General features: G+C 37.0%; 1 protein-coding gene across 3 annotated transcripts in view; it reads right to left on the reverse strand.

The window, feature by feature from the left end:
* The window catches only part of LOC135088878 (uncharacterized), a 36,168-nt gene that overhangs the window by 3,827 nt on the left and 18,947 nt on the right, over positions 1-13,394 (reverse strand). For 2 of the 3 annotated variants that reach the window (XM_063983949.1, XM_063983943.1), the window contains exons 5-8: positions 11,356-11,467; positions 9,202-9,525; positions 7,590-7,850; positions 2,691-4,341 (exon numbers count right to left, since the gene is read on the reverse strand). In XM_063983949.1, coding sequence (XP_063840019.1) covers positions 4,189-4,341; positions 7,590-7,850; positions 9,202-9,525; positions 11,356-11,467 — 850 coding nt within the window. In that variant the 3' untranslated portion in view covers positions 2,691-4,188. Of the gene's footprint in view, positions 1-2,690; positions 4,342-7,589; positions 7,851-9,201; positions 9,526-11,355; positions 11,468-13,394 lie in introns of those variants that run through there. The other variant, XM_063983957.1, reaches the window with a different exon arrangement.

Genomic DNA, 13,394 nt, shown 5'->3' on the forward strand with positions numbered 1-13,394 from the left:
CATGAACCACTAATTGGTCCCTAAATGCAAAAATTATTATCAATAATTCCATTAAAATACAGAACAGATTCTTACAGAACATAAATTCACTTATTCTTCAAATAATATGAGACTGTACCATTTTTCAACTCCACTCAGTTTACCTGATGGTAAGTCTGCTAAAACATCTGCTACATTTCATAAAATTGTATGCTACTGGCAGAGATGTGCTCTTAGAGTATCTTCTAGTTTTCTTATGAGGTAAGATGCTTTGTGTTGTCACTGTAATATATCACCATACTGTGCAATATACTACGAATCATGAGAAATATTACATCATTGTCATCCCCAGCCTCTTCACTTCTCCATTTTTATAACACAAATTTAGTAAAAAAAAAAAAAGTAAATAAAAAAATTTATATATATATATATATATATATATATATATATATATATATATATATATATATATATATATATATATATATATATATATATTGCACTGTTTGAAAAGTAAGCTTCAAAATGATGATCCTTGCTAACATCCATACAAAGGGATTAGTTAAAACAGAATGCACACTCTCACACATACATACTCTATTTTATAAAACTAAATTAAAATCAATCTTAGTCCCTAAGCCTCTAATGGGGAGGAGAACTAATTCTCACCAACCAAATTGAGTGGATGCCTGTCCACTCCCCACCTAGAGACCTGGGAGGAGCTAAGCTGAATTTCTTATCATACACATACGGGACTGAAAAATGAATTATTTAAACAGAAGACAGAATAAAACTGAATGCAACAGAAATGAGACATCTGAAGAACATGAGAAGATTAACACATGGATTAAGTGAGAAATGAGGAAGTACAGAGGAGAAATAGTGTTAGAAGAGTAGCAGAGTATGTTACAATAGTTTGGACACAAAGAGAATGGAAGGAAAGTGACAGGCAAAGATGATTACTTCTTCTAAGACTGGGAAAGAAAGCAAAAATGGAATGGATGGCCAGTATAAAGAGTGAATTAGATAGATGCTAAAGTGTTGTCAATGGAGCAATATAAAGCAGTTGTATGTAATAGTGGCAAATGAAGATAGGAATGAAAAATAATGCCAATCATTTCATCTATATATCTAAATGATACTGTCATATTTGTCAACAAGTGATCATGTTCCTTACTTTGTCATTTATGTGGTCTTCTAGTGATAGCCTGTTGTTTATTATTACACCCAAGTCTTTTTCCTTTTCAGATGGTTGAATTGTGTTACCTAATTTGTAATTCCATTCATGTCTCTTTGGAACTTCAGCCAAATTTTATCATACAACATTTTTATGGTAGTACCTTGGTATATGTCCTTAATCCGTAACAGATCTTTGGACTTATACCAAACAAGATGTATACCAAACAAATTTCTTCCATAAGAAACATTGGGAAAATTATTAATCCATTCCCATGAAAAAAAAAAGAAGGAAAAAAAAACTTTTGTTATTGGCATATTATATAGCACATTGATGGGGTTGTATAAAATAATTTAAACACTGGTTGATACTAAGATACATACCGCACTTGATGGCATATATGACACACAGGCATATAAGATGCACTCCCATTTCAGCAGAACATATTCAGAAAAAGATTTTTTATGTATTTAAGCAGCTAGCAGTACAGCTGAACAAAGAGCAAACAATCACAATTGTAAAAATATCCTACATGAATGCAGTAACAAAACAGAGGTAGTGGCCTAGTCATGGAGGTGAGACAGAATGGAGCCCAGCTGCTGAGATACTTGGCATGTCACTGAACAGGCTGTTTCCATTTTCAACATTTCCTTACAATCTCTTTGTTAATCTCCATGGCGATCCTAACCATTTTCTTCATTGCTTGGCTCTTCTCATTAACTTTTTTTAGAATTCATGGTTAATGTATTTACTAAAAATTTGCACAAAAAACACAAAATCATGTGAAAATTCAGTTATATTTAGGATGTTCACTAAATGGTATCAGCAGGTGTACTGACACTCTTGGGCAGTCATGATTTTGTCTTGAGAGAGGTAAACAAGGGTAGCACACAGTATCATAACTCATTTTGACTGATTTTGTCTTGAGAGAGGTAAACAAGGGTAGCGCACAGTATCATAACTCATTTTGACCCAAACAAGTTCTAGCACATGGGTCGTATTCCAAACAAAGTTCATATACTGAGCAAATTTTTTCCGCATCCAAACAGGACATATACCAAGTTGGACTTATTCCAAAGCAGATGTATACTGAGGTACCACTGTATCAACATTAAAATCCATTTGCCATTTCTTATTCTGATCACAGAGTCTCATAAGGTCTTTCTGTAATTCCTTTTATGAGCCTTCATCATTTATTTTCCTTTGAAATTTTGCATTACCTAACATTGACCCTTGTGGGACTCCACTTATTATTTTTTCTCCAGGTTCAGTATTTTCTTCTTAGTACTGTCCTCATTTCTTTTCCATCCAGAAAATCTTTCATCCATTCCAGTAATTTTCCCTGAATACCTCTGAAATGTTCTAATTTCCATATTAGTCTAATGTGTGATAATGTGTTGAATGCTTTCTTGAATTACAAATAAATATGGTCTATCCATCTGTTTCTCTCTAGTATAGTTTCTGCTAATCTATCGTGATAGCTTAGCAGATTTGTTACACATGATCTTCCTTTTTTAAATCTGAAATGTGTGTGTGTGTGTGTGTGTGTGTGTGTGTGTGTGTGTGTGTGTGTGTGTGTGTGTGTGTGTGTGTGTGTGTGTGTGTGTGTGTGTGTGTGTGTGTGTGTGTGTGTGTGTCATACATTATTACCATTACAATCAGGTTGTTGCTAACACTGGGTGAGTTTCCACTAATGCCTTGCATCTGATGTGATTTGCATTATTTAATATAAAAGTAATGGCAAGAAATTACTATGGTTCTGACTTGGCTGAGACAGCCTATCAAAATTTAAATAAAATAATTCTAGACTACCTACAACAATCAAATTTTTCTCATGTATATAACCAAAGGTAACAATTACATAGAAGTTCATAAAACATCAAAAGACAAAATGAATAAGCACTGGTGCAGTACAGTAAGTCATTAAAAACTGTGACAAGTCATTATTTACACAGTTAATGGATGTTCACTGTTGATATCCTCACATCACCTATGTATACCTTATATCCATGATTAAATTACTTCTTTATTAACTTTAGAAATTTAGGAACACCTTTAAAGGTTTGCATTACCAGTACAGTACAGAAACAATAATTAAAAAACACATCAAGCCATTGTCTATGCACATAGCTGATTAATGTTCACTGTTGATGTCACCTCAGATCTTCCCAACTTGGTGTTCACACACAATATAATCTGAGTGCAAAGCTATGGCTTTCATCACTAAATGCAAATGACAAACAGTAGTTTTCTAATGGTGTAAGCATGGGTGATCTCATTGCTGCAAGTTGCAGGAGAGAACTGCACAGTTGCCAAGCATACAAGCACAGGACATTTGCTAAATTGGCATTACTGTGGGTGGTGGGGACGGTGCCAGTCTGTTTACTCTTCATGATCAGTAACTAACCTGGCATCACTAGGTAGCAGGGATGGCAGGGAGTCAGTGGCCCACTCCTTCCCCCTGGTCAGTTGCTAAACTGGTATCACTACAGGTGGCAGGGAGAGTGGCAGCCTGTTCCTTGCCTCCATATTAGTGCTACCTTACCCCATGCTGCAGCCTGTTCCTTGCCTCCAAGTTAGTGCTATCTTACCCCACATTACAGACTTCTCTATAGTTTGTTGTGGTCCATCCCTGCATTAGGATTTTGAGTCCCTCACATTAAAGTATGACTTTGAAGCAAATTGATCCACCATGTTAGCATACTGCATGTTAGTAACAACCTGGCTGTATTCCTATATCAGCTATTCTAATTATATTCTGTTATATATCTGCTTAAATCAATACTACCAACACTTCCTTTTTTCTTTTTTTTTTGTCCATATTGATCTCAATTTGAATCACCCAGTGTATAGCAGAGAAAAAAAAAGTTTCTCTGGACAGCATCTCCACTTGCCAATATATGCTGATGTTTACATCTTTCAACATAATGGAGCACTTTGTTTATAAAAATAACAAAAACATATACAAGCACACACACAAACACTTAATGGAAGAACAAAATCACTTATCCCACTGATGGCATCACAGGCTGCTACTTAAATTTTAGTTCTATTTGATCTGACTGATTTGTAGTCCTTAAAAACCTATTCCATATCACTGGAAAGGCAGGTCGGATTTTACCTGGTTCTTCTTTGCTTGTCTTTATTTCATCATTTAACCAGTGAAGAAAGTTACCTGCAAGATTCTGAAAAAAGAGACAGCCAATTATTTTTTAGTCTTCCATCATGACAAAACTTCAGTCTATGAGAAGAAGAAATATGGTGATTTGCACCAAACTAGCACTCACTGTGAGACCTCTTACCACTGATAAATCAAACAGGAAGTTCATTACCTTGACCATCAATCTACTGGGCATTCAAAACATGGTAAGAGAGTTGATGCTGAGACAAATTGCCTATGTGGTAGGTGACCTTTGACTTGATTCTACCAACACAAACACCTAGCCAAAAACATCTTCAATAACCTTGCTTTTTTATCTTTTCATTCTTTATTTCAACCTGATGGCACCACTGTTATATAATCTATTTCTAAAGCAGAACTCTTTGCTCAAACCTTTGCTAGAAACTCTACCTTGGATAATTCAGGTCTTGCTCCTCCCTCTCCTCCACTCTCTGACTACTTCATGCTACCTATTAAAATTCTTCGCAATGATGCAATGATGTTTTCCATGCCCTCGCTGGCCTAAACCCTCGGAATGTTTATGGACCTCATGGGGTCCTTCCTATTGTTCTCCAAAACTGCGCCTCCATGCTTGCACCTTGCCTAGTCAAACTCTTTCAACTCTGTCAACATCTACCTTTCCTTCTTGCTGGAAGTTTGCTTACATTCAGCCTCTTCCTAAAAAAGGTAAACATTCTAATCCCTCAAACTACCATCCTATTGCTTTAATTTCCAACCTATCTAAAGTTTTTAATCTATCCTCAACAAGAAGATTATTAAGCATCTATCACTTTACAATCTTCTATCTGATCACCAGTATGGGTTCCATCAAGGCTGCTCTACTGGTAATCTGGCTTTCCCTACTGAGTCTTCGTCATCCTCTTTTAGAGATTTTGGTGAGACTTTTGCTGTTGCCCTAGACATATCAAAAGCTTTTTGATAGAGTCTGTCACAAAGCTTTGATTCCCAAACTACCTTCCTACGGCCTCTATCCTTCTCTCTGTAATTTCATTTCAAGTTTCCTTTCTGACCATTCTATTGCTGCTGTGATAGACGGTCACTGTTTTCTCCTAAATCTATTAACAGTGGTGTTCCTCAGGGTTCTGTCCTGTCACCCACTCTCTTCCTATTATTTATCAATGATCTTCTAAACCAAACTTCTTATCCTATCCACACCTACACTGATGACACCACCCTGCACTTTTCCACATCTTTCACAGATGTCCAACCCTTCAGGATATAAACAGTTCACACAGGGAAGCCACAGAACGCCTGACTTCTGATCTCTCTAAAAATTTCTGATTAGGGCAGAGCAAACTTGGTATTGTTGAATGCCTCAAAAACTCAATTCCTCCATCTATTAACTCGACACAACCTTCCAGACAAATATCCTCTCTTCTTCAATGACACTCAACTGTCCCCCTCTTCTACACTGAACATCCTCGGTCTATCGTTTTAACTGCTAACTCTGTAAAGGGGCCATATCCATTCATGTATGGAGTACACTTCACATGTTTGGGGGGTTCCACTCATACTGCTCTTTTTAAACAGGGTGGAAGCTTTTTGTCTCATCAACTCCTCTCCTCTAACTGACTGTCTTCAGCCTCTTTCTCATCGCTACAATCTTGCATCTCTTGCTATCTTCTACCACTATTTTCATGCTAATTGCTAACTGCATGCCTCCCATCCTCCCGCGACCTCGCTGCACAAAACTTTCTTCTTTCTCTCATCCCTATTCTGTCCACCTCTCTAATGCAAGAGTTAACCAGCATTCTCAATTATTCATCCCTTTCTCTAATAAACTCTGGAACTCCCTGCCTGCTTCTGTATTTCCATCTTCCTATGACTTAAATTCCTTCAAGAGGGAGGTCTCAATTTTTGACTACCGCTTCGGACCTTATTTGGGGACCGGCATCTCAGAGGGCTTTTTTTTTTTATTAGATTTTTGTTGCAGAAACTCACATTACACCCTGTATGTGTATATATATATATATATATATATATATATATATATATATATATATATATATATATATATATATATATATATATATATATATATATATATATATATATATATTCATACAACTCCTCTGACAGATAAACAAAGCCTTAAAACGTTTATGTGTATAGAACATTTTCTACCTAAAATTACACATTCTTTCACCTTTTTCAGTATTTCCAGAAACTCACATTACATCCTGTATGTACATACACAGGGTGTAACGTGAGTTTCTGCAAATACTGAAAGAGGTAAAAGAACGTGTATCTCTAAGAACAAAATGTTCTATACACATATGCATTTTTAAGGTTTTGCTTACCTGTCAGAGGAGCTGAAAATGTATGGGTGTACTATGCGTGTGGCTGAGGTGATAGACAGATGGTTGCATTGTTGCAGCCTCGGAGGTGCCACCTGCTCAAATTACGAATGGTTTAATCTTTTTTTTTTGCAGGCTGTGGAATATTACAGTATCTCATAACAAGACAAATGGTATTAAAAAGCATGTAATTTACCGATAAGCATTACATGACAACATTATTGCGATGATTAAAAATAATATATATATATATATATATATATATATATATATATATATATATATATATATATATATATATATATATATATATATATATATATATTTGGATCCCTGCTCAGTGTTCGGCTTTGTATTATCCATATACTGGTATTCAGTGATGCTATACCTGCACTCTTTGTGTATTAGACTATCACATATTCAACAGATTTGGGTAGTTTACTCCATGATATCACTGATTACATATGGCAACATGATTGCTGCTAGGTACACAAATATAGTCTACTTTTAACACTAGTGGGCTTTTGGCCTCATAAACCGTCACATTCAATACTACCAGAACATGCTGCAGTATACGAACAAGCTACACAATCCCCTTAAACCAGGATTAGTTGGGCAGGAATTCTACTAAGCACCATCACAGTGGATCTACGCAGCCAATGAAAATTCATGTATAATTGGTTTGGGAATCTTGCTGTTTGAGAACTTCATATACATCTTACGGCAATTGTGCGCTTAGTATCGTGCAAACTTTATTTACAACATTAAAGAATAAGAAAAGAAATGCAGATTGAAATATCAGTCTCAGCAAAAGACTGTTTCATGTGAGAGAGAGAGAGAGAGAGAGAGAGAGAGAGAGAGAGAGAGAGAGAGAGAGAGAGAGAGAGAGAGAGAGAGAGAGAGAGAGAGAGAGAGAGAGAGAGAGAGAGAGAGAGAGAGAGAGTAATAGACTCACCTGCCAGCTTTGGAGATATTTGTCAGAAAACTTGAGCCATTTCTGAATCTCTGTGAATCGCTTGTGAGTTGATTTGATGCAATCTGATATATCCCAGCGTGATGACTTCTTTTTTGCTGCAGTGAAAGAGTATACAGCCTTCTCCCGCAGTGCTCTAAGGATAACATACCATACTGTCTTCACCTTCACAAGGCCAATGGTATCTTCATTCTTGTCAAGGTAGTAGAAAACCTCTCCTTCACTGTCTTTTTTCTTTCTTACCTGAAATATACAGTCACAGTTACCATCTCATTCTGTGATCAGTGTTCCTATATGTTTCCTGGTTTCACACTATAGTCACTGTAGGATAAGCTGATGTACAAGCCTTGCTCCTGCCTCCTCCTCCCTTCTTAGTGGGCCAGCTGATTGATGGCCTTGTAATGTTCTTGCCATCTTCCTAAATTTTTATATCCAATAACTTTTAATCACATTTTGTTAGTCTACTATGCTATTTCCCTTCTGTACTCTTAGCAAAACAATCCTCTCATGTTGACTTTTCTTCTTTTTACTTGTACATCTATCTTATGATACATCCTTTCTCTGCAGCCATATTTCATATTCAAGCCTCTTTTCAGCTTACTTCTTCTCTCCAATATTCACTTCTCTTACCCCACATTCTACTCTTTTCATACCAAAAATCTCTTCTATACATATGATTACCACTCTTCTTCCACTTCACTTGCTATTTCAATGCATCCAATGTACTTCCACATTCCATCTTCATCCATATAACACTATTACTCTCTCCCTTTATTTCAACTTGCTTACCATTGGCACCTCCAAGGCTGTGACAATGCAACTGTCTGTCCATCACCTCACCTACAAGCATAGTACACACATACATTTTCAACTCCTCTGACAGGTAAACAAAGCCTTAAAATGCATATGTGTACAGAACATTTTCTACTTAGAATTACACGTCCTTTCACCTCTTTCAGTATTTGCAGAAACATGTGTTACACCCTGTATATGCAAGTGCGAAAGTCCTACTGCTGAGTTTTATACTAGATTTAACATATTATCAACATTCGTATGGAATTATGACAAAATTACTACTGCTCTGTCTGTGGAATGTTAAAACAGAAATGGAGCAAGTAAACCAGGTGACAATTTCAAGGGTGGGAGAGTCTTTTTTTCCTTATATTTTTTTTTTTATATATAACCTTTATTTGATGCTAGTTATGACTTCAAAAGGAGGAAGTGGAAATTGCATTACATAACACAAACAATATAAGAAGAGTGAAAGTGTTACTAAAGCTGGACCATCATGACAAACCCCCCCCTCTAGCTCTTCCTCTGTCAACACCTAGTGTTCCTCCCACCCTTCCCCTTCCAACTTTCTCCAACTTTCTTTCACACAAAGAAAGCACATCTAAATTTCATCTATTAACCATAGTCCTAAAAGAGAGAGAGAGAGAGAGAGAGAGAGAGAGAGAGAGAGAGAGAGAGAGAGAGAGAGAGAGAGAGAGAGAGAGAGAGAGAGAGAGAGAGAGAGAGAGAGAGAGAGAGAGAGAGAGAGAGAGAGAGAACCACAGAATACTAGTTATATTCATATCATGGTTAATATACTTACGTGTTCCTTTTGATCCATAGCCTGAGCCACCGATATAATAGTGTAGGAGGCGGTGTGAAGACCAAGAGCATGGCACAGGTCAAGTAAGCGGTGGGGAGGCATGGACAAGAGGCTCTTCCCCTGACAGCCGGTGTAAGTGGGTGTTAAAGAGATTATCACCACCTCTGGTTTGGTCAGGTGGCTTAGATTTACAATGTGTTGGTTCTTTACCTGCAGGATCTCACCCACTAGTGTACATCTGGTGTGGTGGAGGAAACTAAGCAGCAAATGTCGCTTCCACGCATCTAAGGATGTAAGGGTGTTGCAAACAGTCCTTGCAATAGCCTGTAATAATGGATTATCTAGTGTTGGCATTATTTCAAACTGTGCACATGCACACACATGGACATACAAACATGCACACACACCAGCACACATTTTTATGACCTGGTTGTGCAGTGGTTAGTGCACCTGATTCACAACCAGGAAATTCCAGGTTTGATTCCCCTAGACTATTCATAATGTGTCTGTGTGTGTGTGTGTGTGTGTGATTCACCTACAGTCGTCTGCTGGTCACCCAGCCAGCTGTTACCCTACAGAAAGAGCTCAGAGCTCATAGTAAACTATCTTTGGACTGAGACCACTTACACACCACACACCGGGACAGCAAGGTCACAACCCCTCAGGTTAAATCCCATACCTATTTGCTGCTAGGTGAACAGGGGCTACACATTAAGAGGCTCACCCATTTGCCTCGCCATGTGTGTGTGTGTGTCTGTGTGTGTGTGTGTGTGTGTGTGTGTGTGTGTGGCATGGTTGTGAATGCATCACTGGAAAAGGCTAGTGCTTGTGGAAGAATATTAGTTATTTCTTATTTTAGATTATTCCATTTTTGCTTATTTCTTACACAGTACCATAATTAATGTAAAGTAGGCATTTATAATAAATTGTTATTATCATATGGCATTTAAAACAACTATGAAGTGGACAGAAGGTATGGCACCTAAGGCAGAGAGAAGATATGGCAGCCAAAGACTTGAAAGTACATATCACAAAGGAAGAGCTACAATACAGATAGTAGTGGGAAGATTGCTTAAGCATTGTTTAGGTATGTAGTGTACAAAGGAGATCTGTGAATGGTACTTTTAACTTTAGTATTGAATGTAATGAATGGGAATACAAATTGTGTAATGGTGTGAAATACTGATACTAACACAAGCATCAAACCAACAGTGTGTTAATAAACAGTGTTATCTGATGATTAGACAGCTACAGGTGGTACTGCAAAAACTAGCTCTACAGTAAGAGACAGGAGTGAGTGTAAGAAGTCTGGAGCTAATTCTGGTATTAGTTACATATTTTGAAACACAAGACAGAGCCAGAAGCCAGACAGCAGAAGACTCAAGAGAATGACCTGAAAGAATACATACATAGATACATATAAGCTGACTACTGAAGCTTACAATCCCAATTCTAAATTTTGAAACTATTATAAAAATAATAATAAACAAAATTGAATAAGTGAATAAATAAGTAAATAGATAACAAAAAGGAAAAAGGGAAAAAATCACAGCATCAATGTCAATTATTTTATCATGATCTCTCAAAATATCTTAGCTGGATTAGTGATTAGTCTAATAATTTAATGCCTCTATTGTTGCTATCCTTTAGATTATCATTCATATTCAACTCACAATGACATTCTGGCAACAGTGAACTATGCAAGTGTTTTATGGACAACTGTGAAATTCAGATTCTATGGCACCACTGCATATTTGAAGGCATTTCACATGGATTGCCAAACAGATCCTGATGACCACAAGAGTACACAAGACCAAGATAGGTTGCAACTGATGGTTATGCACATAAAACTAATTAAAAATAACACTGTTAATGGTTGGGAAATCATGAGAACAGACATTTTCGTGGAGAAACTTTTTGTAAAACTATCCTTTTCTTACACGTGAGATGAGACCGCAAATAAAAAAAAAAAGACTGGCTTTGGGAAGAACAAACACTAATCTTGCATTAATAGATCAAATGGCTTTGGGAAGAACAAACACTAATCTTGCATTAATAGATTAAATCAATGTGTATTGTGGGCAAAGATAAGAAAATATTTTTCAATATAAATCATGATCTACATATAAGAAACAAGAGTGTTCAGTGACTGACCTTTGCATACTCATATCTGGATCCTTCATATAGATCAATATCATTAGTTCCTCTGATGAGCATGTGAACATTCTTGCTTCCCACAATGAGATAAAACTGATCATCAATATATCTGAAAATCAAAATAGCATGGTATTGTAAGCATTTACTTGTAATTGCATCTTAAGACATGCTCCAACTTTTTTTTTTTTATCCTAAGAAAAATTTGGATGAGTAACACACCACCAATGCTTGATACATTTATAAGTTTTGGAAGAAAATGTTGCTGCCATTATTTGTCTGATTGTGCTAACATGGCAACAAAAGCAAAATTACTTTCATCAATTTGAGATCAAGGGTGTGTTTTCATAGTCTTATCCAAGGTTTGATCTCAAACAACCACAATGGCAGCTTGATTTGTGTGCAAAAAAGTTAATTTTCAACTACAGAAACTATTCTAAAGTAGTGTTCAGTAAACCACACTGGTTTTCTTTAGGTGCAGATCAGTGACAAAGCCCTGCTTGGTTTCACTGAGCTAGCTGTCAATGATCTGCAGACAAAAGCAGTGTAGAGTAACTCAGCCCTTGGAAAGTAGCTTAATAGCTACACCACTTGCTTGGACAGCAAAATCAAAATTGACTATGTTATTGTTGAGCTACCCAAAAAGGACAAAATTATGAATATCACATGTTACTGTTTGTTAGGAATGCAATTAGTTAGATCATGGACACAGGAACATTGGCAGTTGGAGTGCTGTGGTTATAATACATTGAATTGCTACTGGAAAGAGAGAATTTCATCAGCAATATAATGCAATAAAATACTTTTACTTTTTCTTTTCATTTTACACTCAAAATTCATCAATAAAAGTATTTCATCATAACAGTGCAGTAGTCAAAACTAATAAGCAGTAACTTTTTGTGTTTGATGTGAGAATGATCAGTTTACGACATTATTCAGTACAATGGTACTGATTACACGACAAACTTCCTTGTTAGAAAATATTTACAAAAGCTTTCATAGTGTGTATAGATGTGCTACATCAACCTTTGTGGTAGGACAATACAACGGAGGCATTGCTAAGGATGCCCATGTGGTAGTAAAGGGGGCTTTTCTTCAACTGCAAAGCCTTTTCAAACGAACAGGTGGTAGGTTCCTTGCTGTCTTGCATAGTTTTCATCAAACAGTGTTCAACAAATCCTTGTGGGTCTCTCTCTCTCTCTCTCTCTCTCTCTCTCTCTCTCTCTCTCTCTCTCTCTCTCTCTCTCTCTGCTGCATCCATCCTTGCATGGGAAGTAAATAATGATGATCTGCTCCCCAGTGAGCAGGACTGGAAAAAATCTTTATCTTGCATTAAACTTGGCCAGTGTTAAATGAAATCATAATTTAATATACAATACCCAACATGAGTTTTTCACATAACAAATTGTAAGTACAATTAAGTTTAATCAAATCTATTACGTTAAAGTAACTAACTTACTTTGCATTAAAAAGAATTAAGCTCATTAATTGGGAGGAGGCAGTAGACACCTGCCGAAACGATAATTACTCCCAGTGAGGTCTAAAGCACTGTTCAGGGGGTGCTGTGAACTTATCATTAAACCCAGCTGTGACTTCACTGAACGTTTCCCTTTATGTCTCACAACACAAGGGGGCAGTCACAGCCTGCCCTCTAAAGACAACTCTCTTCCTCCACACAAAACTACAAGCACATAATAACACACAAACCCTTCACTCAAAAATTTTAAAATCATGGTGACTCCTGCACCAGCCTTGGAGTCCCTATCTGGGGAGGGGACCATAAATGTCCCCAGGTCAGACTGCCTTTCTGTCAACGACCCTAAGTGTCTTGACACCCCCCTCAACTTTTTCTTCATTAACTTCTGCAACATTCGCGGTCTAAGATCTAATTTTCAATCTGTAGAACACCACCTCTCCTCTTCTAAACCTCATCTTCTTTTCCTCACTGAAACTCAGGTGTCTGAGGCAACTGACAGTAGCCCCTTTTCTGTTCCCTCCTACTTTCTCTATCCTCATTTTCGATCCAAAGCTGGATGCTG

This window comes from Scylla paramamosain, chromosome 3 (genome assembly GCF_035594125.1).
Source record: "Scylla paramamosain isolate STU-SP2022 chromosome 3, ASM3559412v1, whole genome shotgun sequence".
NCBI classification, from domain to species: domain Eukaryota; kingdom Metazoa; phylum Arthropoda; class Malacostraca; order Decapoda; family Portunidae; genus Scylla; species Scylla paramamosain.